This window comes from Aulonocara stuartgranti (genome assembly GCF_965226115.1).
Source record: "Aulonocara stuartgranti genome assembly, chromosome: 12".
Lineage (NCBI taxonomy): Eukaryota > Metazoa > Chordata > Actinopteri > Cichliformes > Cichlidae > Aulonocara > Aulonocara stuartgranti.
Window position 1 is genome coordinate 23,390,157 of NC_138948.1, and position 27,225 is coordinate 23,417,381.

A 27,225-nucleotide genomic window follows, 5' to 3' on the forward strand; every position below is an offset into this window, starting at 1 on the left:
AGCCATCTCTCTCATCCAGCAGAGCAGCCGGTCCTCTGCTTGACCAAAGCCCAGTGTGAGGACAGATATAACCTCCAAATTGTCCCAGGTATCCAAACAAGCGTGAGATGGAGAGGTCATCTCATTGCGATGCAAACGGAGAAGCAGAAAAATAGCAAGAGTCTTTCTTAATAATACATTTGAATGCACAAATAAAAGGAGCATCATCCTCATATATTCAGCAAATATTCAAAAACATAAAAGGGTCCTCTTGTTTGCTCAGAGAGCAAGGGAGCACGTTACACCATGACATACAGGTCAGCCAACGGTGCTGGAGAGTCAGCATTCACGGGTCAGAGTGCTACATGATAAGAAAGGAGGTCGGGGACCTTACTGGTGCTGTGCCTCCTTTAATCGCTGTTCTTAAGGACGCTCTGACTGCTTAGCAGGTACCGGTCAAGGTTGGGGCTAGGCTAAGAAGCAGCTGATCCGGGATCTGTTTGCAAAGCAGCATGTAACCGCACAACAGTCAGTGACCCTGAGTGGTGAAATACAGCATGTAAAGAACACTGTGTTTGTTTATTCGCTATAGACAGGGATACGGGTTGTGGTTGTGGTGTAAAAGCGTCGAAGGGTAAGCACGCTGAACCCGTCAGATGAAGCAAGGCCAGTTCATTAGGAAGTCTGTACTCAAGTGTGGGCTTTTTTTTTTCCTGTTTTCTCTCATTCTCTCTCACCATCTCTGTTTCTCTCTCTCAACCTTCAGAGTGAGTTCAGCAGAGATTCCTTTGGCATTACCCTCACCCCAGACTGCTGGAAAACCGCAGCGCTCCGGATGCTGACCCTTGCTCAGCTCAGCACAATGCTTTAATTTGGTGTGTTGTTTAAAGTAATTAGAAAGCCTTTCCCCCTGTTTTCTTTTCTATTCTTTTCAGTGTCTCTGCCAAGTGCAAGAGGGAAACAGTGAGTCGTCCATGACTTCAGCTTGATAAAGATTCGGAAGAGGAATCCACGAGACCCCCTCACCCTCCTCCTCACCCCCACCCCCTGCACCGGGGGAAAACTGTCTGAAAACAAACAGGGACAGGACTCGAGGGATACTTGTGTCTAAATGTGTGTATTCGAGTGTATGTGTGCGTTTGTCTACGTGTACAGCATTTCAGCAAAATAACAAACGCTTCTATCGTACCTTACTTTTGCTTTTAGTCTTATTTGAGACGAGATATTAATATCAGGAGAGGACGAGGCACAGAGCTGATAATGAAGAAAGGAGAGACGGTCCTGCGCGTGCACTAACCCGAAGGCAGTGAGACAGCAACAGAGACAAAAGCGGGGCAGTGATCGCCAGAGAATTTTCTTTGTGTCACCTGTGCACAGCTGCCACAGCAGCAAGAAAGAGGCATTAATAGAGCCAATCTTTGACAATTTCAACTTTCATCAGATGCATCACTGCAAAGACTCACTCGCACAGCAGATTCAAACACACACAGACGACTTTTATCTGTATCTGCACACACAGATTAACGTTCTACACTCGTGTTCGTACCATGCAAACACACACCTGGAATGAATTGTGTAAATGTATATGAGTGTACACTGCAGTCCTTCATATTTATTTGTTATAACCTAGGAATAAAGGGAATATACTAATTGACATCAGACATACACAAACAATATTTAGTATCCATCCATTACGGATGCACCTGCATACAAACCTAGAGCACATTTACTTTAGTGCTATCCCACGATCTTATAGTGCGCCTCTAACTATCTCACCACCAGCCTCCTCAAAAACTCCTTAAGCCAGCGCCATCATCGACACTCCTACCCACACATATCAAGACTGTCAAACTGTAAGAGTTACACTACACACTCAGTTAAAGCTATTGCCAAATGCTGCTCATATTAGACAGTAAAGACATTTAACTGAAGAAGGTCAGATACCAAAGTTAAAGGCGGTGCTCTCGTGTCTTAAAACACCCCGTTCTTGATGATCCTGATGATCCTTTGAATTCAACCAAACACTCTCCAGTCTGAACGACAGTCTGAACGACACTCTGAAGACAGCGATATTAAAGCAAGCTTCAGAGGCAAAACCACTCCCTGGTCTGGTCTAACCCTTGGCATATAAATCCAGTAGAGTAGTTACATGACAAGCCTCAAGACATTAAACTCAAATGAAAATGGTTCTTAGTTGGTGGGAAATATTTTAAGGCGCCCTGCTTTCATCCCAACAAGCCCAGCTGAAGTCAGTCAAATTATGTGGTTTGCATTTATGCTGTAAATACAGAAGATCACGATCAAGTGTGGAAATGCTACTTTGAAAATGAAGCAGATAGATCCTAAATTGTATCTGCTGGACAGGTTTCTTGACCAGGTAAATCTCCAAAAGGAGATTTTTGGATAGGATATAATAACAATAATAATAAAATAGTAAGACAGCACCAGATGTTAAAACACCGAGTTTTAACATCTGACAGTTTTTGTCTTTGCTCGTAAGACCTTTAAGTAGAACTGGGCAGACCATTGTTGTCATACTTAAAGGCGCTTGCCATATGAGAATCAACAGTATGAACATGTCTTAAGGTTTCAACCAAGTCCTGAGGTACTTGAGACACAATAGTCCCTTTCAAGAGAGAAAAGCAATTCCACATGAAGTGTGAGTTACATGCACTTATTGGAATGTGAATTGAGTGCCACATTACGGGGATATGCAACCATTGTTGCCTCATTTTACTTAGGAAGTACACAGAAAAAAAATATCATTAGGTCTGGATAAATACAAGCAGCAGGTAGAGAGACACATAATCATGCCAGGTTTTGTCTTAAGGCATGTGTGGCTATTCTTTTTTTTTTTTTTGCAAGCAATGTCGCCATCTACAGGTGAGAAAAGTGTCTCTAAAATTAAAGTCTATGTTCTTCGCAAATGATTTATGTTGTCTGTGAACTTACCTACAATAGTAAACCTTTAATTCTTCACTTGAGCGCATGCAGTGAAAATGTGATTTTTAAACATGAACCAAAAACTGGAGTATAACTGCCAGTTTATTGTCAAGAAACACAAGGATCATTTTGCTAATTTCAATGCCATGTTTTTAAATGAACAAATATGGAAATGGAAGCTTATGAATAGAGAAGATTAGCTCTTGAGACGAAACAATAAATCTGCGCTATATGCTATGTAGAGTTCACATTTAATTCTGTAATATTGCAATGACACACAGCTATTAGATTTGGTTCATTATGATGACTGAATTTAATACCTCTTCCAAATCCAATCCAATCTAACCCATAGAATCCCTATGAAGAGATAAATATACACATATAGAAGGCAAAAGACTGCAAGGAAATCGGAAGTCTGTTAACTGGTTATTTCCAAGTGAGAAAAAGGCACTTATTAAAATTAATCACTTCATTGTTCACGCTCATGCCATAGTCCAGCTCGCTCTCTCGTTTTCACTCTCTACTCTCCAAATGTGCCTGGCCATGATTAAAACATGTCTGTTTCTCCATGACATTGCTTTGACATCACTTAATTGGTATAAGAGATAAAAAATAAATGAATTAAATAAATATACTACCAGGTAAGTGGCGTAACATTGCTCAAGGTGACAGCCTATTATTTCTCCCTTTTCTTTGCCTCAAAGAAGGCAAAGTGAGAAATGTGAGATTGCACTGAGAATGCAGCACCTCATGTGGCAGACGGAGATTTTTATTAAGAAAAAGAAAAAAAAAATCGGCAGAGAGTTTTCACATGTGAAATTCAAAATCTGTTCAAAGTTTGTGGCGTGCAGTTCAATCTGAGAGTATATTCTACATTTCTACAGGAAACTGCAACCCTCTGTTTCTCACTTATCTGTACATCAATGCTCATCAGCAGTCAAAATGTTACGTCCCAAATATCTAATGCTTTTAATATGTCTGGAAATGTATCATCGCATGATTAATGCAGTAAATCAATGTCCCAACAAAACAGCTGTGGTTGAATTTAACCTGCATTGTATGTGGAAATGGGCTTTTACAGTGAAAGGAAAGAAAGGCGGAGGGATATCAAGAAGCGATGGGGTTACTCACCACATCTTGCCTGGTGTCCTTCCCCGACGCAATGAGCATGTAGGTCCAGGCCAAGGGCAGAAGCAACGCCAGAGGAATCATGTAGAGCTCAAAGTTCCAAACGACAACGACAAAAAGCTGTTGAAAGACACAACGTGAAAACTGCTTGTGAAAGAAAAGCAAAAAGAAATCCGAGAGATCAACGCGGGCTAAAAATGTATATATTCAAGACGCCATACGGGCGTTCATGAGACAAACTCCTGAGAATCTAAGCTGGCCACATGTGCCATATGTGTGACTCAAAAAACAACACACATTCATATGCAGAATCATAAACTCCATGCAGTAAAAACTATTAAATGAGTCTTTGCTTTAACAAAGAAGTAGGCCTGGTGTCAGTGAGCTGAGGGTGAAGCCGCCATGACCCCTTAAGGATTCATTTTTCTGGGTCTCAAAGTTGAGGAGGAGGAGGATGGTGAGGAGGATAAGTATGAGCCGTCAGAGCCTCTATCGTCCATGCCAATCATCTCAGAGTCTGAGGTCATGTACCGTTTCAGCCGCAGCACGTCAAAGCTGACCCTTCTATACTCAACCCCAAACTCCAGAAGATGACCCCCGCACACCCCACAACCCGAGTCCCTAACCCTGTCACTCCAAGACCCAATACCCTCTCTCTTGGCCCAAAAGAGTCGTTCGCCCCATCTCTAACCTCCTCTGCACCCATCTGCCAAAACCATAACCTCTATACCTCCCCTCTCATCACCAAACAAGAAAAGTACCATCTGAAAATTAACCTTTCCTAAAACCTTGTATTCTGGTTTTGGCAGGACTCTTTAGCCTCTGACAACAGATTACTGCGGTGGTTGGGAAGATACGTGTGGGAAAGTAAAATTGCTAATCATGGAAGGCTGATGTTTTCTGGCAGCATTGTGTAGATTGTGAGAAAGCATTGTCGATTGTAAATGAAAGGTTGAGACGGGGCGTTTTTCAGGAAACAAAATCTGTCAGAAATAAATAGAGCGAAAGCATATTTATCTTATCGAATAATATCATGTTCAAGTACACAGAGATTTGTCGCGACTGATAATAAAAAAAACTGCAGCAATTATAACAAATGCCGAAAATGCAAACCATGCCTAATGCTTAATCTTTCGCTGTGAAACATATTCAGTGAATTCAAGTACGAGTAATCCATTATTTCAAATATGGGCACAGCAGATTTGAAATTAATTAGTCTGTGTATGGAAAGACAACCTTATTTAACAATCAGTGTTGATGACAAACTTTTAAAAGTGATGAAATTGAGATTATTACTGTATAAAGCTCATATAATGTCTGTCTACCAATTCTGATTTATCCTGTTTGGTTGTGCAAACACCGGCAAGAGTGAGCGCAGGCTCAATTATCAACAACGACACTGTTTAATATCTGCCTTTGTATGTGTGTAATACAGGGTTAATGTGAGTGAGAGGTTCAAGATCTCAGCACCATAGTGCATTCCAGGCTGTTGTTATTGTAGTAAAGCCAGTCAAACATTAAAAAACACAGACACACTCGACTGCTACGTCACAACGGACAAAACACATGCCCCTCTCAATAAAACCATGTTTACAAATTAAATTTTTATCCTCAACTTTTCCAACTTCATGGAAAAGTTCGAAAGGCTCGTATCCAAACTTTAGAGCGGAATTATAACTCCATGTAAAATTAACTAACAGACGCTGAATCCACAAAGCAAAAAAAAAGGAAGAAAAAAAATATAAGACATAAATTAAACATTAGAAATGTCCAGTACATTTGCATAATGCTCACAGCAAAATTTCTTCTTCAAATAAAACCTGAATGGCCTTGGTGAAACAGGCAAATCTCCCCAAAGGATCGCAGTCTTTCTCCGTCTCTCTCAGGCTCAACTTACTTTGTTACATACGCAGAGTCTCTCTCTGATACAGCTGTGTAGGAGAACTGGAAAGAAACTCTTTAATAATTCATATTTGTATACTAATAAGCAACACAACAATTTCCCTTCACTCATCAGAAAACACTGTTAGGATCGTGAAAAAGCTCGACAGCAGAAACTTGCGTACAGACAAACACAATAACACCATTGCGCACGTTTTCCCTACAAAATATAACTATTCTAAAATTATCCATCTGCTCCAAATTACTGTAATTTAGAAATCTGTATGATCTGCAACGGAGATAAACACTCTGACAATTTCTAACTACAAAAATGTGCAACAGAGGTGCAGAAAGTTGACTTCAATTGAGCAAACAGAGGAGCACATTTCTTTGAAACTATTCTAGTAGAAGCTATTAATAACTGCATACTTATAAACGTCTTCACACGCTCTGTTCTATACTCTACTATAAATACCACTTACAGTAGGAATACAGAACAATGCATTTTAAAAATCTTTGCTGTATGGTAGTCTTTTCACTCACATTTTCATCACAGAGCAGAAAATTAACTTGTACTTTACTGTCCGAATGTTTGTTCTTAAACATTGAAATCTTCTTTTTCAAAAAAATAAATAAATTCCTGCTCTTTTCTCTATTTGTCAGAGGCTATTTAACCTGTCATCTGCCTTTATTCCTCTTCCAGGTGGTTAAGGTGGCTGAGGGTGAAGTTTTGACTGGCAGCTAGAGAAACCGGACACCCCGGCTCAGCAGCGGCCGGCTCTGCACCGTCTATGTGCCCACCGGCCAGGCAGCAATGGGGCCCTACAGTGCCTGGACCTTTCCACCGGGCGATCACAGTCACCCCCCGTCGCTCGCTGCTTTTCGCCTGGAGAATAGGGAGTGGGAAGAAGCCTGCTGTGGATGTCAGTGACCAGAAAATAGCAGAGGAGGGAAAAGAAAAAAAAAAGGGAAAAAAAGGACGAAAACATGTTGGATCGAAAGGGGGGAAAAGCTAGATGAAGCTCCAGATGTGGTCTACGGGAATAATTTGTAAATGACCCTTTGTGGCCACAGATACATTATGTAGCGGCCGGTGATGGTTCACAGTGAATATCTGAACACTACACACGAGGAATGCTCATCCCGTTCTTGCTTTGTTTATTAATGCTGCATTCATGGTAATGTAATTTTTTTTTATAATATATGAACACAGTCTTTCTTTGCTTATGTTTTTCTGTATTATTCATATTATGAACGCTCTCTGATTTAGTTTAGCGAGTATGTAAATAAATACATTACAGCTATTTGTTATAAAAAGTGACTTGGACCCTGTTTTTACTTCTCCTGTAACAAATATTTTCTGTAATTATCAAACCTTTTGATAATTACATCTTTTTTTTTTCTTATGTGATGGATATTTGATTGTGCCACCAAAACTACTGTCGGCAGTGACAACTTGAAAACAATTCAAAATTAAGAATTTACTTTTAGACGACAAATCCGTTTAGTCAAAACAAAAGTCCGTCTCTTCTTCTAATCATCATTTGTGCTTCAGTGATCTTCAGTGAAATGCGATAAATTTCCAGGAACAAAACTATTCACCTGTCACAAAACAAAGTGAAATCAGGACTTCCACTGTCAAATCTGCTAAACCAGCTTAGATATAGTTAAAGGCTAAATTTGAAATGGGCTAACTTCACGTCTGAGTATGAGCTGATACTGAAATGAGATGCGTAATTAAAAAAGACAATTACAAAACAAACAAAGCAAAAATCACACCAGTATTATTTGTAACATTTTGGCTAAAATGAAAATAAAACACTAAACAGAACTTAAATTATTTTGACACATCTGTGTAGTTAAGATTTCATTCCAGCTGTAATGTTTAAAGCTTTCTATTAATATTAAAATATTCAAGCACGATAAGCTATATTAAAAATGTTAACAAAAGAGATAGTCAAAATGATTTATTCAAGCACTTAGTGCGGCACATTGAGAGTTGCTTTATTTGTTTCAAAACACAACCCGTGTCCTTGCGGCTCTTTGCCGCAGCACTGTGGGAGGGTAATATTCAGTGCTTTGGCTTACATTAACCACACACCAGGCTAACTTCCCCCTGCTCTGTCTCAGTGGAGTGAAACTGAAGTTTGGATTTCAGAGTTCCCCTTTATCTCTCTTACATCAATTTCCATGCTGGCACTAAGTGTTGCCAGATAGCAACTAGAAGTCCTGTTAAGTTCGAGGGAACAAGAGGGAGGGAGACTGTGTCCTGTTTCTGACCAGACCCACAACAACATTCGGTGGTGCTAGACTGCCCCCTGCTGTTCTCATGCAGAACATTGATCCACAGCACAATTAATGCTGTTCAATCGAAATAAAAAAGGAAGCTCAAAATCACTAAAACTGTTGTGTCAAAGGCAGTCATTTTGCAACATCACAGTTACAACAATACAATAAAGCCTGTGCTATTTGTGATCACAATGCTACAACTTCCCACGGGTACCAATTAGAAATAAGGGTGCTGTATCGCGACTTCGTATCAAAAGGCCTCACATTTTCTGTTGAGTCTCCATCTCTGGTGATTAAACTCTGACTTGGTATTCTCTGTTAGTCGTGCCACTACATTTCAACTATCATTCATTTTGGAAATGAGGAGAACAGTGAAACGTGAAAGCATATCTTTCAAAGCTGTCCCTTGCTGTGGGCAAAGACGAACTCCCTAACTTTAAAACTTTTAAAAGTTAGACAGGTTCTTTGAAGGGGAGTCAAAGGAGCAATTTAAAGAGACCTGGAGTGGTGTGTACTGCTGACTACTATAGTGTCTTCGCACTGTGTATCAAACCACCAGCCAGACATGTGCAAACACACACACATATACACTCCAATAGTTGCTTCTGTACCTGCCTTTGCTTCCCCCCCTTTTTTATTTCAGCAGGGTGAATTTTTATCTAAATGCAAAGCAGGTGATAGGTGCTCCAGTTTCCTCTAGAAGTAGCTCCCTTGTCTGGGCTCTCTTCCTGATAAGAGTCCTACTTTGCCTGACATAAAAGAGCCCGGTATCATTTCCCCTGCCTCCCCAACAACCCCCAGCTCGCTGCCCTCGCCCTTCCCTGAGCTTCACAAAGCTGCCTCTATTTGCTCCCAATTCAGGGCCCAATTGCAGATAAAGTTACAGCAAATTTGTTTGGAGGAAGAGCTGCTGAGGCCTGCGGTCCCTGGGGCAATAACAGCCTTGTCTTGCAGGGGCCGTGGGGAGAGCTGGCAGCAGCAGGAGAACAGAACCCTACACCGCTCAGCCCGACAATGGCCTCAACTCTCCGGGAGGGAAAAGCCGAGGGGAGGGAGAGATAAAGAAGAACAGGGATGCATGGAAGGATAGAACGGAGAGACACTCAGCTTGCAGGTGTGGAGAGAGGAAGCAGACGCTTAACCCTGAGACGGGGAATGGAGACACCACCCACAGACACACACACACGCACACACAAATACACAGACACCACCCATCATGCAGGACAGGAGGTAACTCCAGTCCCGTCCATTGTGCCAACGCCTCAGGCAAAGCTGCCACGGTGGCTGATTCACTGTCGGGATGGGTGGGTGACAACAGTGTGGGTGTGAGAGAGAAAAGAGTGAAAAGCTGCATGTGACACTATGCAATATCTCTACTTCTCACACATACACACTAGACACACGATACACATGCACACACTAAACACAGCTGGCACTAATGGATGATGTGTACATGCGGCTGGTATTTCAGAATTGGGCAGAAGGAGAGTAAGAGACCATGAAGAAAATTTTGATCGTTTTTGTGGAAGAAGTGTCGAGCAGTGACACAGTCTGACAACTGCAATGATGTACTCTTGCGTTCACAAAATATATACGAGCACGCTTAAATTTGCTCCCCCCCGGGCTCACTTAGCAGTTAAGGAGTGCGCACGTTGGTAAGTTTCTCACCTCTCTAGCTATGGCCATGTTTGGAAAGTTAAGTCTAACATCTGGATTAAAAAAAAAAAGACAGCCAGACAGAAACACACGTGCACATGTATGCAGACACACATGCCCATAATCACACACAGCAGTACACCTTCATGAATGCACCACCTTGGCCAGATGGCCCCCCATAAAAACCCACTTAAAGAGATGAGTGAAGTGATTAAGAGGCCCCTCAAAGTAAGGGAGAAATGAGACAGGGATGAAGAAATGGAGGGGAGGGAGGGAATACCTGTGTAGAGGAGAGGCCCTAAATACTCTGATGCTTTTAGCTAAGTGCTCACTCCTACGTTAACAGACTCCCAAAAGAGCCGGGGATAGGTGGGTGGACTACAATGACACCTAAATTTCTGAATTTCTCTAAACTATAAAACACTGTGTCCTTGGCCCAGATAGATCGTTCCTCGTCTCCTGAATCCAATCAGAATTTGAATAGTAGGAACTGTTAGAAATGGATATACTACACACTGTGTTAAAAAAAATAAACTTGGGAGGATCTATACAAGGCACATACATCTGTTTGGATGTGCTGACACAGAGGCTGTGCTGTCCAAGGCTATATTTTCTCCTCTCCCCATGTAGATTGGTATTTCTAAAGTGACCTTGTTTTGGGTGAATTCCTTGACATTTTATTTGTCTGACACATTCATTTATTTATAAAAAGATAAGACCCAAGGACTCCCGCCTAGCTCAGTCTTACATGAGAGAAAATACATGCACAAGCCAACTCTTGCACACAAATGTGCTCACTCACACAAAGAGGAAAATGTTAACTGATCAATACCGTGTCTCTTCTGACCCGTGTCTTGTGATGACACTGTGACCCGCTGTGCAAACACACACACACACGCGCGCGCACACGTACCCTCTGGAGAGATTAAACTGATGTCATCCAGCCAAATGCTGCTAATGTCTAATGTCTGCTGCTGAAGATGCTCTGTGATCCAATGGTAAAGGGCTGGGGCAAGTTGGGTCCACCTGTCCTGTAGCTACTTAAGTCAGGACACTAAACCAGACAGGATTAAATGTCTGCTCTGTCATATTTGGGGTAGAAACCTCCATGCAGCCGCTCGCTGCCCTGCAGGAGAATGTCGTTTTACTGATAGCTCTGCTGTCCAATTACACTTCACCTTTTAATACCAGACACAGATGACAGGGGGGGAGAGAGAGAGGATGAAGACGAGGCCAGTGGGCGACGAGAGAAGGAGCCTGCAATTTCTACTGTCTGCAAGAACAGCTTGTCACCCTTCAGTAGATTGTAGCTGCATTTTCTCAGTATTTGGACATCTGATGGGTCTAATAAAATAGTGTTTAAGCTGCAACACCAACCCTCCACTTACTCCTAGTAAGTGAGACTCAAGGCCAATAGTGCCAAATAAAGTATACGACATGTGTGTGTATGTGTGCAATTAATACAAGAACAGAAAAAAACTTAATCCAGTGTATCACAGCGTGACATCTAAGAGTGAGAGTAACAGTCTGCCTGGGATGCGCTTGACTGTGCTTGAGACATCAATAGTCTCTTGCGTTAGACTGTTAAATTATGAGTGAAGGATACTTGCTTTGTTAACAGACACGGTCCTGCATTCTCGGTGAGCGGTGTGTGCACGTCTCTATCGCGCGCACAAAGTGCAACCAGTTAAATATATGGTTATACATTTAGAATGATCAATAGGCACAGGTTATGTGATTTTTCCAGTGCCAAAAGAAAGGAGCAATTACATTTAGGTACAAATTTCTCCCTACATTACATCTGAAACAACACAGCACGATCCATCAATCAAGCAACTGCACGTAAGAAATAAACATATATTACACACACGCACGCGCACACACACAAATCTACCTGTCATGTTGTAAATGTGCAGCTTTATGTGTGGTATGCCACATTTACTGTGTATTTGATGGGACATGCACATACCACAAAGGCACAGATGCTCCTCTGCGGAGAGTCCCATTCGAAGCAGCTGTTTATGTAGCAGCCCGCGTTGATCAGGACCATGATGCAGCGTCTAACTCGGGTGAAGTTGCGCAAAAGCAACTGGGCGAAAAACAAAAAGGGAAACAACAAAAAGTAAAAAAGTTTATGCAAGCGAGGGTTTAAAGGTCAAAAATGTGCTAAACCGAGGAACGGATCATGGGGTTGTAAACATGCTGTGCGTGATTTATTGCTTCACTGTGAAAATGGTATATCCGGTATGTAAACAACCAGATGGGGGAACGAGGCTCGGTGTGACAGGTAGATGTGTTGGAAATAAAACGGGAGCAAAACGATCCATCTAAGCACAGCTGTCAGAGTCCCGCTGATAAGACACTTGAGGTGACCTACTGTTATAGGGGGTCACTTTTCTCTCTCGTTCACATTTAGTTAAGGTGAGAAATTACCACCATTTAGCAAAAAACACCAAAGTTTTTTCAAGTTATGTTAATCAGCACCATAGCTGATTCACAACATATTCTTATTAAGTCTTAATAAGCAATCTTCTAGCCCTAAAGTGTCTCATTGTACTGTCTTTGTAAAAATTAAATGAAGCCGTCGTAATACAGCTCGACAGTTGCATCTTTGACCTCACTTTGGATTCACTATTACATCACAGTACTTAAGAGCACCCTGAGGATGCCGATGTGATGTCTCTACTTAAACAGCGATATACGTTTTGGCATGGATCGGCCACCACTGCTAACTCACAGTGTTTGTTTAACTCTGTTATCCTAGTGATAAAGTTTAGCACAATAATAAAATAGAAAGAAAATCCAAAGCAGTCCCTGGATTCTCCTCCCTGGGCGTTTCTCCAGGCATTTGGCCAGAGATGAGATAGAACTGGCTAACTGCGGTCTCCCCCTGGGTTGCCAGCCATTCAGGGAATAGCATAACAGCAAGAACGCCAACCACCCAATCAGGTCACCAACAGGGGAAAGTGCTCCCACAGGAAAAAAAAACTCTCGCTTCAGTTTGCACTTAAAAATATTCCAGGGCATTCTTTTACTCCTTGGGAAATTGTGTGTGTTTTAATGTGTGTGTAAAGTGCCTATATAATATGTGTCTACAGCACTAGAATAAGGATTTTCATGTGTTTGGTGGCTTCAATTTATTGATGCTAGCTGATTTGAACTCGTTTCCACTCTGTGTCAATATTTGTTGCCAAACTATGGTTATGATTACTTTGTGTCCACATCAGAGGATCACATTCAGAGTTCAAATCATCCACTTGCACATTCTTCAGCATGTTTACTTCATGTACATGTTATACTTTTCTTTGCTATAACACCAACAGAGATTATTCATTTTTTATTATGTCAATCCCAGTCTGTAGTTATTTTTTTCGATCACTTATGAAAGTGGATAAGTCATTGGTTATGTTAAAAACCATAATTAGAATTAAATCTCGCCTTTGATGTCAGGCAGTGTGTGTGTGTGTGTGTGTGTGTGTGTGTGTGTGTGTGTGTGTGTGTGTGTGTGTGTGTGTGTATTTTATGTTATTTTTAGTTCGTGTCTACTCATTGAGCAGCAAGCAACAGCAGGGGAGCTGCTATCACACAAAAGAGTCCTCATGGGGCAATCCCTCCAAAGCAGCGAGTGACATCATCATTGCGAGACGCTGACATAGGTCATCTCTGTGTGTCAGGGGTGAAATGGAGATAAAAAAAAGCTCAGAGTGGGCCAAGATGGGAATCATCAGAAAAAGCAAAGGCAGAAACAGTGAGGAAAAGAAGGGAATAGATGGAGGGCTGACAAAAGGGTGGTGTGGGAGCTGGTGTCTGTGTTGTGCTATGTTAGGCAGGGCTGTGCTCGGCTGTGCGTGGTGCAACACTGACTGCTGAGCCCAAACGGTCACTCATATGACACGTCTGATGCGGGCCAGCCCCTACTATTCATCTCTTTGTGGTGCCGCCACACTGAGCAGCGTGACAATGAAGTGCAAAGCAGCAGTGGCAAAGAGGGCCAACTATAAGGATGGCCAATCTACTTATGCACCCCAGAGCTGACAGCTTGACATTTCTATTCACCACTCAGAGTGGATGCGAGGGGGTAGAGATGAGAGAAGAGGGAGAGGAGGAAAGGGAGGAGAAAAAAAGAGAAACAAAATGCTGTTTTTCCTTCAATCATCCTGTTGTATCTTGCCCACACAGTTGTTGTGCTTTACAAGATGCCACTCACCAGGGCTGTTGGTTTTGCTTCAGACAGTTAAGCAGAATAGGGGGTGCGGCGGTGGACACAGATAAAAATAAGGCGGAGTGGTAGAAGACACAGTTTGGCTCATGATGTACCTGCTTGGACACTCGAGGCTCCTCCTCGATATACTTTTGCTCAATAGGAATCAGCGTCCTGAGACCAGCCTTCACCTGGAATAAACACAAGCGGCGGCGTGAACCGCAAATGGTGAGAGAGAGATTAGTATATCTTGATTGTTTCAGATCTTTTTTTAAACAGACTGTGTACTGGCACAACATGGCAGCACAAGCATAGAGCGTGCCCCATGTCAGAGGCTAGAGAGAGTGCGAGAGAAAGCTGCAAGATGGCCGCTAAAGGGACACACACAGCGATGGTGAATGGGCGAACAAAAGCTGCTGAGAGGGAGTCTTCGATAATTAAAGCCAAAACGAGGATGAGGGACAAGGGACGAGGGATGAGACGGGAAGCGAGGGAAGGGGGGTGGCAAAGAGAATAAAGACAACAGCAGCGTAGAAGAGGGGGATGATGCTGGTGAGAACAAGAGAGGATAATAGGGGGTGGGGGGCAAAATAGAAAAAGAAAATCGGGGAGGAGGCTCAAAAAAGCAAAAGAAAGACTTACAGCATTAAAAATCACGTCTATTTCGAGAAAGATGACCCCTTTTGTTGGCCCTGTCAGCTCCTTGCTTTTCAAGGCGTAGGCTTTGCGTTCTCCATTTTGGATCTGTGGGAGAGGGACATGACAGGCGTCTGTCTGGCAATACCCGGCTGAATCGGCTCCCCGGGCCACCTTTGAACCCCAGCTGCTGGCGCTGACAGGGAACCCAAAACAACTGTGGCAACTCTGACAAGTACCTGTTCATTACCCACTGCAGCTCAGCTCTGTCAAACAGAAATTAACTATCCTGGGGAATCGTACTGTACAGCAGAGCACGGGTATATTATACACACAGTTCCTTCACAGGCTTTATTTTTATGAATATAAGACAGATGCTTATGTCTATATATACATTTATTTTTCAAATGACACTGTTCAGCGTCTCCATCAGTGTCATTTTCATATCGTCTCTCATCCCCTAACTTCCGTTCTTCACATCTATCAATCTCTTCTTTCGTCTCAGCCTCTCTTCCATTTTTTCCTCACTCCTGTCATCTCTTTCTCTTTCGCGAAATAATAACAGTGTCATAAGTAAAAGCTGCAAAAAATAACCTCTGCTCTTTATATCTCATTTTCATTTTTAGTTTTTGTTTCCCAAGGGAGGCGGAAAAATAAAGAAACACAGAAACAAGCCTTCGACTCACATTTAGTAAAGGAATAGCCACTTTTCCCAGGAAGTCTGCACTTCTGTCTCTGTCCTCATCGTAAACGGTGACCTCAAGTACTGAGTGGATGTCCTTCACATTACTGGACAATACACAAAGACAAACACCAGTGGTACACATACTGAAGGAGCATCACAAATAGGCTTTTGAAAATACTAAATACAGAGAAAACAGGCTAAAAACTGTATAATAAAACACAAGATATTGCAAATGCTTCACATTTCCTCATTACTTGTCAAAAAAATATAAACAGACTTAAATAAAATAATAACTATAAATAGATTTCCTGGTAAAATTCATGAAAATATAAATCTAAACATAGAAGTGAGACGATCAGATCTTTTCACTGCTCAAAATGGTCCAGGACATATTTTTAAAGTAGCAAATGAGCTGATGAAAGTCACAAGAAAAATTGAATAATTTCTATATACTTCTTTCTTTTTTAATGAAACTGTTTACTCAAGGATACGTGTCACTTTTTTGCCTGCATGCATGAACGTGCAGACATACGGGCACTCTTAAAGTCACTCACAAAGTGAAGACCTTGTTCCACTCTGGGTTCAGGTTTTTGTAGACGGTGTGCGTCTGCAGCCGATCGTTACTCAGCTCCACTACACAGAATGGGTCGCTCTTACCTGGCAAGCAAAAAGAAATAAAAATAAAATGTAATAAAACGAGAACAAAAAGAAGGAAAGAACATCCTTCTTAGTGAAAAGATAAAATTAAATTGAGAATCTTAAGTAATTCCAACAGCTTTGTTTATCTCAAATACCTCATACTGTTAAGACATATACTGTAGCATCCTTCCCTTATGTCACATGACAGTTCCAATACCCTGTACTTATCAGAGCTGTAATGAAATGATTCTTTCATTTTTAGCCCCAATATTATACAACAGTATATCAGTGTAAAAGCTGTAAGCCATTTCTATCAGCATCCCGACTCCATGGACAACTAGAAGATAAGCTTCAGGACGACTGCGCCTTGGGCAGTGGCGAGGAAAGGGTGAGAGAGAAAAGCCAGAGAAGACTTTGAAAATGGGTGGTGCGGAGAACACAGAGGTCGAGGTGCTCTGAAGGCCCGAGAATTTGTGAGCTGAACATAAAGGCAGCCAGTCACGGAGCGTGAGAAACGCAGCTCCTCCGAAGACAGCAGTGAGGGGAGCAGCGGCACGATGGCACGAGTAAACGCAAGCACATAATGTCAAAACTATATGATGAATGAACAACAGAGAAAACATTTCTGCATTTTTTACATGGAGAGATGAATAAAAGCACTTTTAAAAAGATTTTTTTAAATGATTAAAAACCGAAATTGATTAAGTTCGAGGACTAGTTTTCAAGTAATATTTTATGGTAATTAAAAGTAAAAACATACATCCAAATTTGGATTTATTATAAGAACTGAATCACGCTGAAAATTAAGGATCACAAATGAAGGAGTGCTGCTAAACTAAAACTTAAACAGACTTATCATTGTTATATGGTTTAGTATAAAGAATATTCATAAATGCTAATTAATTCCAAGAAAACTTTACTACAGTTATGTAACTGCGTAGAGAGAAAGTGAGAGAGACAGAGAAGGAGCTGCTTCCTCCTCCTGAGAATAGCACACTGTGCTATCATAATCAAAACCAGTAATGTCCTATATATTCCCGATTTGTTTACTAACATCTCTCACTTCAAATTCTTTGTACACAGAAAACAGCGAGACCGGCTCCCTATGTTTGCCAGCCCACCTACCTTCAGTGAACTAAAAAAACAACAAAACTCTTAATTTTGACTTTGATCATTATGTTTTATTAAAAACTGTCGGGAGCCGCTGCGAATGTTTTTTTCAAACCTATCACTTGAAAAGGCTGGGTCATTAAGTAAAAAGACGAGAAAAAAAAAAATCTCCCTGGCAAATTTCCAGGGAAAGTATTGGGAATACTGAACACTGAAAAGCAGCATTGTTGCATAATAAAACTCGATAAAAAAGAGATTGAGTTCAAAGCCCCTGAAAAGTGTGTGCCCGCCTGTGTTTGTAGGCCATAGGAAATGAGTGTGTGTATCTGTGTGTGTGTGTGTGTGTGTGTGTGAGCGCCATCGATTAGTGTGATTTTCTCCAAATGTTGTGACAAGGGCAGGACATTTAGTGGGTGTGCAAAGTAAATGTCACTGTGATCAATGCTGAGGCAGAGGCGTTGCCTTTCATATCTGTTTGTGGCGCTCCATTGATGTAGAGTGTTTCAAGTGGATATTGACAGCTACGACTTCTACAGAAAACAAGATACGTTAAAATAGACAAAAGAAAAAAGGCTCGGGCACCTGCTTCTCAGTGCCTCTCTGTTTACACCTCGCCGTCTCTCTTTAAATGCAATTGTTCTTTAAACCACAATTAAATACGGTTGAAATGATTAAACCAGTGAAAAACTTCTTTTTTCGCAGAAAATCTTTCTTAATAATCCCAGAGTGTCCATATCATTCACAATTATAATGTCATTGCCACAGACCAAATCTGATTAAATCTAGACGCAATCACCCAAATTAGGAGATGGAAATTATTTCTGCAGAAGTCCGTCCCTTCCCCCCCATTTTCTCTCTAATATTCTTTTTTTTAATGACACGGCAGGCTGTGTTGCTGCAGAGAGCCAGTTGTTACCGATGGTGAACTTTCACCTTACTGGCCACCAGCACCAGAGGCAGCTGTCTTAACCAATTACACGCTCGGGTTTGAGCTCCACTCAGTGATCATCCAGGTAATGTCTGAGTAAAGCTCCCCCACCACCACCACCACTACCACCACCACCGGGGTCCCATCTCTGTGACAGTGGCGAAGGGTTTGCAGCAAGAAGTGGGCTCAAATTAATTTCAGAGTGCTCTAAGATAAGTGGCAAATGGATACAGTATAGAAAATGAGGAAGCATACTGTAATTGCCTCAGAGAAAGCTTGGAGTCAGTGAGGAGTTTAAGGTTGTAGAGGCAACGCACGGCGCTCTCGTGCCCCTGAATTATCACAGTTAATTATAATTCATGCTTTAAAATGTAAACCAGTGCATTACCATGTTAATTTTAACAGGTCACTCGATATGAGCTGCAATATTTACCAACCATTCAAGTTGTTAAATGTAGACTTCACTGGCAGGGTACACATTCTGTGTCTCTGGTGATGCTGCTGCGGTAGGTACGCGCATGCGTGTGTGTGTGTGTGTGTGTGTGTGTGTGTTTCACTATTGAAATGTTCTAAGAGTATAGCATCCACTCAGAAGGACAAGAGCTGGTAGACAAAAGGGATTGTTGGTTTTAGAGACTATTTTCAGTTATCCTACTTGGGCTAGAGTGGAGCTACTCCACAAAAACACTCCAATTAGAGAGAGAGAGATGGCCAGAGAGAGAGAGAGAGAGCGAAAGAGAGAGGGGAGGAGTAGAAAGAAAAAAAAAAGAGAGAAGAGGAGACGGGCTGGCTGAATGGGAGAGAGATGGTGAACTCTTTCTCGCTCGCTGACCTCCTCTCTCTCTCTCTCTCTCTCTCTCTCTCTCCTGTCTCTGTCTGTTTGTCTGTCCTTCTGTTTCTCTCTCACCTTGCTCCTGACCCTCTCTTGGTCTGCGTTGTTAAAATGGGGTGTTCATGTGGTGAGGGCTCTTATGTGGCTCTTACAGAGCTATTGTTTCTGCCAGTGACACGCACACAAGCACACACACACACACACACAGCATCAGACTCAAAACAGGCACAAGCCATTTAAAAACAACCCCTTTGCCTTGTCTGTTATCAGTATCAGTCCACTGACTGTGGGGTTAGGCTGCTTCTGGAGCAAAATTAAAAGATTTGCTTTTAAGTTCGAGAGCAATACAAATTTAAAGGCATTTTTACATTCAACTGTCTTAATTTTAAGTCTCTCTGGCTATGACAAAAAAAAGTTGTAATGTTGAGTGTAAAAACATTTCTCCAGTGAAACCAAATTTTTTTTTATTTAAATTGCTTTTAAACTTTTTTTTACTTTGCTAATCTAATTAATATGTATCCCATGTTATAACGTCCAAACTATTGCAAATGTTAGATACCAGTCCAACCTGAGCACATGCTAAGTAAAATATTACCGCTAGTTCCCAAGGCATGTCATATTTTACTGTGAAGTTAGTCTGTTGCAATAATTTCAAACCTCCGCAGGCTATAGAGATACTTCTAAAAAAAAAAACATGTTTTCAATAACTGTATCAAACCGGCAAAGACAAATTGAAAGACAAACGGCTAATAAACAATCCGCAGTTTTCCTCCGTTTATATTCCGAGAGGAATTCATGAAGCTTAGACAAACAAACGATGAACTCCCCAATATGGTCGCAGAGCAAATTTATGCTCCAAGTGAAATACATGAACCAGGGAACCATTTGGGTTGCACTCTGACTGCTCCAGCCGCTCCCTGCAATAACCCAAAATCAACCAGCTCCGCTCTGTGTTTGCTAATGGGACTATGGATGTTTCAAATAGAATAAAACTCCAGACTCTCTTTCTCTCTCTCGCCATCACACACACACACACACACACACACACATATTTTCTCCCTTTACTAGATAATACAGAGTGAAAAACTAGGCCTGTCCACTGTAGACCTAATTAAAAGTAAGAATTAATGGAGAATGGAGGATTCAGAGAGAGCAAGCAGAGAGAGCGCGGGAGGAGGGATGAGAGTGATTTGTTGGTTCAAATGTGTACTTTTTCTCTATTATTCAAATGAGCAGCCTGCATCTTTTCTAAAAATGCAGAGACAAATTTAGCGTCCTGCACAAAGTCGACTTTAACTCTCTCTGAGGAGTCTCGTAAAAGATCATCCCTTAAACAAAAATTACGCCCTGACTTTATCTTTGGTGAGATTTATGGCAGATTGCTGGTGGAGGAAACTGCTGTCTAGATGCGAACATTATGCAAAAGTTATTTAGAGCAAAAGATATATATTTGTCTTGATAGTGTCACCAATCAGATGTTCTAGCAGTGCTCAAAGTGATAGCAGAAACAGAAATTGCAAAACATCAGCAAAACTTTTTAAGTGTATAAATATATGAGCATGAATCTAAGTTAAAAATAAATCTATATATAGAAACTAATTTATGGAAATGTACAGCAAATGAGGACTACAGAGGGCACAGCACTGTTGTTTGGACTACAGGTCAGTGTCTTACCTGTGACATCTGCTGCCATTAAGCCCTCAGCCCTGATAACCTTAACTTGGACCACGCCGACATCTTTCAGGTTGTGGAATGACCTCCAGAGGCTCTGAAACATCCCAGAAACAGGGGTGAAAGGTCAAAGAGGATGGCAAATTAGCACCGAAGTGAAAGGCATGTCAATAGCCTGACATTTCATAAAGAGAGGAAAGGGTAGATTATGTCCTTTACCAGCCTTTATTTGAAAATGTAGAGCTGGCATTTATCGAGTCGGGTCTAGTGGAGAAATGGCTGGATTTAAATTTAATGAAATAGTTGTGCATGTCTATTTCAAGTGTTTCCTAATTTTTTACCTTTAAATGTTATGATTTTACCGAATTTTTCGGTAAAGTAGAGGAGCAGTGCTGAAATGACAACAGCAAACAAAAATAATAGGAGTCTTTGATTTCAGAAGCATCTTATTAAGTAGAATAACATCAAAGTTGTACAGACTTTAGCATTGAAAGGGAAATTTGTGGAAGTTTGTTACAATTGTTACTGCACAACAGTTTTTGCTATCTCAAATGCAAAGACATTTATACTCTGTTTTAAAGAAAACTAGCTTTTTACAGAGCAAGAAGTTATTCTATATGGATAATGTGAAAAGAAACAACAACAACACTGAGATCTAACTGATATTAATGTGCCTCTTTTGTGTTTGCTTCACACAGAGAGATAGGGAAAAATATGATAAAACATAATGTGCTGAGGAAACATAATAGGTGACGAATGACTTGCAGGCAAACAGAGCACATGAAGTCTACAGTGAGAAGGGATGCACTGTATGCACAACGTTTCAATAACCAGGACGAGGATGACTGTGTAAAAATGAGTCTGTAAATCTCACGAAGACCTGTGGAGATCATCGGCGCGACCACGAGGCGTGACCAGTCGCGCACACATGCAACCGCAAAGTTGTGCTTTTGTTCACACCCAGATTCTCAGGTATAAACACATGCATAGAAAACCTACACTCGGGCCAAATTGAGTAGCATGTCGGCGTGTCTTAAAAGCAGAGTGGAAATGCACTTCACTTCAATTTATTTCTCTCTCTCTGGCAATAACCCCTTCCATCCCCAAAGGAGTAATTATAATTTAAATTTCAGAGTCAGGGCCAGGCTACAGACTTAATTCATTATTACCAACTCTGTCAGACTCTGCCTGTTTCCAGCGATATCATTGTCCAAACGCTCTCTAAAGGAGATGAGAGGGGAGAGTGTGCGAAAGAAAGAGAGGGGGGAGAAACAGAGTGCGCAAAAGAGAGACATACAGAAAGAGAGCGCGAGAGAGGGGACAACTCTCGATTTTTAAGGCACGATTTCTCTGAAGATACAGCTGCTTGTTGTGATTATTGGTGAGCAGCAAAGAAGGCGGGGGAGAAAGAGGGGAGAAAAGAGTCGGCAAGAGGGCATGTGGGGGGCGGCAGAGGAAGAGGCAAGGGCAAACTAATAGCTGAACAGTTTGTGTGCTAAAGTTCAAACAGTAAACACGCCGCGATCGGAATGATCCAGCTGTTGGGCTGGGGATCGAAGATCAATACTTTTTTGGCAATGATCAAAGTGTGCCTATAGCGAGGAGTATTAAGAAATGGCACGGGGGTCTGGACATTAATCTCTGTAATGTATCCAGTTTTGACTTTGTTATTGGTCAGATTAAAAATTGTGTTAAAGTCAGATTTCAATCAAAAGCAAATGTTGTAAATACGTGTGTGCTTTCCTCTCAATACACAGATATGCAAAAATGGTACAAGACTAAATGACTTCTTTAATGTATTGATGCTGAGACCCCCCCGAAACGTTCCTATGTAATTCAGCCCCTCCTCCCACCATACGGACTCCCTGAGGGGACCTTTAGAGTTCAGCCTCAATCCATGATTGGTAGAAAGAACACACCCGACCTCCACAAGGATTCAAATCCTCATCAGAAAGACAGACAGGAATAGATGGCTTGGATAGACAGGTAGAAGGAAAGACAGAAAAGAGGCCAAGACCGACCCCCCCCCCTACCCCTAGCGCCCCACTTATGGCTCCATCCACACCCTCATCAGCTCGCAGGTGGAATTATGGGGATAAGGAGGAAATGAAAAAGGAGGGTGGAGAAGAAAATTAAAGGACACAGAGTTGGCTTTCATAAGACAAACCCCCGCCCTGTCTTTGACTGACATCCTGTCACTATGATGTCTTCTTCCCGTCTCTGTCGCACTCCGCAGACACATAAACACACAAAGTGAATCAGCGCCGGCATAGACTTATGACTCACTGTCATCTTTTCAGCATGTCACCTTTCATCACCACCGCATAACATTTCACACTCACACGCAAACATATATACATGGTTCTGATTCGCTCTGATTTCATGCAAGGCAGCTGTAGGTTTTGGAGTCAAGCACCCCAGTAGCTGTCCACTAACTTCACATCCTCAGGGCTTAATGGTAAACATTTGGCTCTCACATAATCTAAACACTAACGGGTTTAGATGTGAGCCTAACTGAATGACATATTATGCACTTTATTTGTCTGAATTTTGTGTGGCTGATGATGATAAGCATCTGAAAAAGGGGAAGGCTATTGCCTGACTATACTAAAGCATTTATAGAGTTATAGGTCAGTTGGTTAACAGACACAGTAAAAATTATGTGATGTTCATTGATATGGAACAATCAAAGATTCCCTGCATAGGATTTTAATCGGCTGCCATCTCTTATTTAAAACAAATCGAGCCTGCACGCAACCTGAGGCGTGGTTATAGCAAGAGTTTTTCAAACTGGCATCACCTCTAGCAGCTCTAAGTGTGCTTCTGTGACAACCTGCACAAACTGAAGGCTGCTGTAAACTGTCTGCATCCCCAAAACCTCCTTTATTTTAAGAGTCTCTGCCAAAGTTGCTCTTTGCTCATCTCACAACTTAGCGCAGCCCCTTATTTCACTTCCTGTCCAGGTTGTGTCCTTTTGCTTCACCTTAGAGCAGTGCTCCAAAGTGGGTCGAGGGGTGTGCGTGTATGCGTGTGCGTGTGTATGCATGCGTGCAACACAGCACATGGGGGTGTATGGTGAAGTACCACCACTTTAGTGGAGGTCACCATGTCCTCCTCCTCTCATCCACCCATCTTGTGGCCAACTCAAGCCCATTAAGAGCCATTAGTGTGTGTGCTACTTTGCCATCATAATGCATAAATCTCTTTCTCTCATTTTCCCTCTCTGCCTTCATCCCTTTCTACTTCTGGGAAACAGTAATTAGGGATGAAGGAAAGGTTACAGTGAGCAATAGAACGTCTAAGGTAGTTGCCTATGAGTGAGTGCATTGCACCATGTTGCATATCTCCATTGTCAGATGCATTCAAATTAGTTGGCACAGAAAATCTTGTGTATTCATTTACTCGCACACATGCAGAAGCAAGCGCACGCAGGCACACAGTGACCTGGCAAAAACACAGACACAAAAATCTATTACAATTCAGAAGATATTAATGAGCTCAGTGCTATCAAAATGTCCCCGCACTCAGATGTCTGTTATCGTATTTCATCAATGGCCACAGATTGAATTGGGGAAAAAACCAAACAAATTGCAGCCATTTGAGGTGCGCTCGTAGCGTTTGTGTGGAACAAAGTGACAAGGACATTTCCAGTTTGGAACACAATGATTCTCTAAAACGAAGACAGTAATATCTTCTTAAAAACTCTAGATTTACATGTAGGTGTGTTTGCAATCCACTGCTACACCTAACCTTAAAGTTATCTTTTGTGCGCCTTTTCATCACGAGCAGAGTGTCCACGCTGCCGAAGGGTGCGACAAGCGGACGATTTTGAGTTTTCTCATGAAGGTATCTGCTTTTCAAAGCTGCGATTCCCTGCCATTTTATTAGTTACACACAGGTAGACGCTTTTTTTTTTGCACATGTCCATACATGTGAGCTTGTTTATGGCTAGCAGTAGTGCATGCTTTGTGCAGGCTTGTGCTGGACAGCTGATTTTTCAAGCAGATAATACCAGTCGGTAAAAATGTGCCTACACATACACCTACGCCTGCACACATCCACACATGCACACACTGGGCAGATTAGTAGGCTTTGAGCAGCACTGTTATGTATTACTGGTGGTACTTGGTCTTAGCAGTGCTCTTTGATAAGGTACATCTTTATTAAATTCTCCAACTGAAAGACTGCCAGTCTGAGGAAAAGGAATATGTTAATAGGTAAAGACCATTCAAGTCTCCAAACCGACCTCACCATGCCCCTCCATCTGCAACCCCCCACCACCTTCCTTCACCCTCTATCTCGCCATCCCTTCATCTAACAGGAGCCATAGCGGCAACAGACAAAGAACTGAGGTTGCTGGGAGAGCAGGAGAGAAATGGAGAGAGAGAGGAGTAGGAGAGAGAAGGAAGCAGGAAAAGAGGTAGGTGAGGAAAGTAAAATGTGTCGCCTTCAACCGAGCAGAAAAACGGGGTCTGCATGAGTTGTGAGAGAGGTGAAATAGCTTTTTCTTTTCATTTTACACGCCTTCCCTTTTCGGCGCAACCCTCACCCTTTACCCCTCGCCCCCTATTACACACATTCAGGCAAACACACATACACGCACCCATTCTCCTAGCCCTCATTTTGTGACTGTCAGGAGAGGCACAGCGTGTTTGTGTCTCAGTCCTCGAGCTCCCCCCTCTGATGTTGTGTGGTTTCTGCAACGCGTAGCAGAGCGGTCGACCTCCCGTGGCTAGCCAATAAGGCACCGCCACGGTTATGTAGGTCGTGGCACCGATGTTCGGCAACTGCAGCTTAGGCACACATTGAAAGAGGCATACACACACCAGCTAGGATGTGCTACTGGGTACCAGTTCAGATGTAGAAATCCAAACAAATTGTCTAATCTCACAAGTACCGACAGCCCGGGTGAAAACACACAGACACGTATGATACACCCACATGTACACAAGCAGATCTGTTTAAGTCAACATACGTTCCAACAACTCGCCCAGACAATTAAATCCAATAGGTCATAAAAATAAATAAATAAATCAGGGTGAAACTCAAATTAACCAATTAGGCAAACAAATATCCTACATATGGTAAAATGAAATTTTACAGTGAAACAAATTTGGCTGCAGCACTGAGAGATAGCATGACACATAATTCTGTTGATGGACAGAGAAATGTCCCCTGTGTGGAAGCTGTCACTGAATCAAATCCATTTAAGTGTGTGCATGTGTGTGTGTGTGTGTGTGTGTGTGTGTGTGTGTGTGTGTGTGTGTGTATTTTTTGCATCAAGATGTAAAGATGACAGGGTGTGAAGGGTTAACTAGACTAAGACAAAGACACAAAACCATTGTGTTGAGTGGAGGGCCTCTGAAGCAGATGGGGCCTTAGGGCTCTCTCCCGCTTGCTCGTTGCCCTTCACTTTCTCCCTCACTGTCTGTCTCCCTCTAGCTTAACGATAACTGGCTTATGAGCTCGGACATTTTCAGTCAAACGACTGAACCCGCTTGCACTGCTTTCTTGACCTCTCAACCCCCGTATCCGTTTCTGTATCTCCTACTCTGTTGCCTTTCACATCATCTAATTATAAATCAAATCTAAGCACACTGGCTTGTGAAAAAAGACATCTTGATGAGAGAAATTACTCTTCACAAAATGTGATTGGCCATTTTGCCACACTGTCAGGTATATGTCTATATACAAATACCTATAAGTATATGGATATAGAGTAGCTCTGATGTAATTTCTTTTCCTAAGCGCTAACATATTGTGTACTTTCCTCACAAAATTATTAACGCAATCACAGCTTAACGTAAGCTCAAATGCTAACTCACATATCTCTGCTTGATCTGGTGCCGCTCGTGCGGGTCATCCAACATGTTGACTGACAGGTCTGAGATGGAAACAGCAGCAGAAGCAGTGAGTGTAACCAGCAGCACCAGAACACCTTCACCTTCTTCCAGTGGCAGGTCCAATTTGTGTGTGTGCTCTTTACTAAGAAGCGACAGGTCAATGGTACACCTAGAGAAAAGAATAAACAGACACAAAATGAGAAAGTTGTAGACTTTGTGATGAAACTGACAATGAAACATACTGCAGGCCTTATATACTAAAAGAGACAAACAAAGTCATGGTAGGGGTTTGTGTTTACAGAAAGAAATGTGTCTAAATTACTGCAGAGCGCCCGTGAAATAAAAGAAGAATATAGAGAATCTCAGGTTTCTTTTGTTCATTTTTTATCACCTCACTAACTGAAGTTAAGCATCACTTAATAAGCAAACATCTTGTGTAAGATAAAAGCAACAGATGGAAATTCAGCCAAAGCTGACACCATTAATACCTTTTAGAAGACACTTGAAAGCATCTTCTCTTGATTGAATTGATTTCTTAGCATGCCTTTAATATATCTACAGCTAAAACAGAGGCAGGCCAACAGTAATTGCTTTACTTGGGCCAAACAGTTCAAAGCAAAGGTTTGCTCAAGTACATCCACTCTGATGAAAGACAAATGAAAGAAATCATTCTCACTATGAAAGACTGTAGGGCAGTGTTTCAATATGCACAGGATTGAGATGCTCTGCAATAATCAATGCTGAGAATTAGGCAAATAAGACAACTTTGTACTAAAACTAACCCTTACTAAAATGCACCTTTTA

The 27,225-nt window shown here is 41.9% G+C and overlaps 1 protein-coding gene across 5 annotated transcripts in view; it reads right to left on the reverse strand.

The window, feature by feature from the left end:
• LOC309718592 (multiple C2 and transmembrane domain-containing protein 1-like) overlaps window positions 1-27,225 on the reverse strand; it is a 148,132-nt gene that overhangs the window by 30,052 nt on the left and 90,855 nt on the right. For all 5 annotated transcript variants that reach the window (XM_082554007.1, XM_082554005.1, XM_082554006.1 and 2 more), the window contains 8 exons: window positions 26,404-26,590; window positions 20,582-20,675; window positions 15,953-16,055; window positions 15,400-15,502; window positions 14,720-14,821; window positions 14,194-14,268; window positions 11,846-11,965; window positions 4,054-4,170 (listed from right to left, as the gene is read on the reverse strand). In XM_082554007.1, the coding sequence (XP_082410133.1) occupies window positions 4,054-4,170; window positions 11,846-11,965; window positions 14,194-14,268; window positions 14,720-14,821; window positions 15,400-15,502; window positions 15,953-16,055; window positions 20,582-20,675; window positions 26,404-26,590 (901 nt within the window). The remainder of the gene's footprint in view (window positions 1-4,053; window positions 4,171-11,845; window positions 11,966-14,193; window positions 14,269-14,719; window positions 14,822-15,399; window positions 15,503-15,952; window positions 16,056-20,581; window positions 20,676-26,403; window positions 26,591-27,225) is intronic.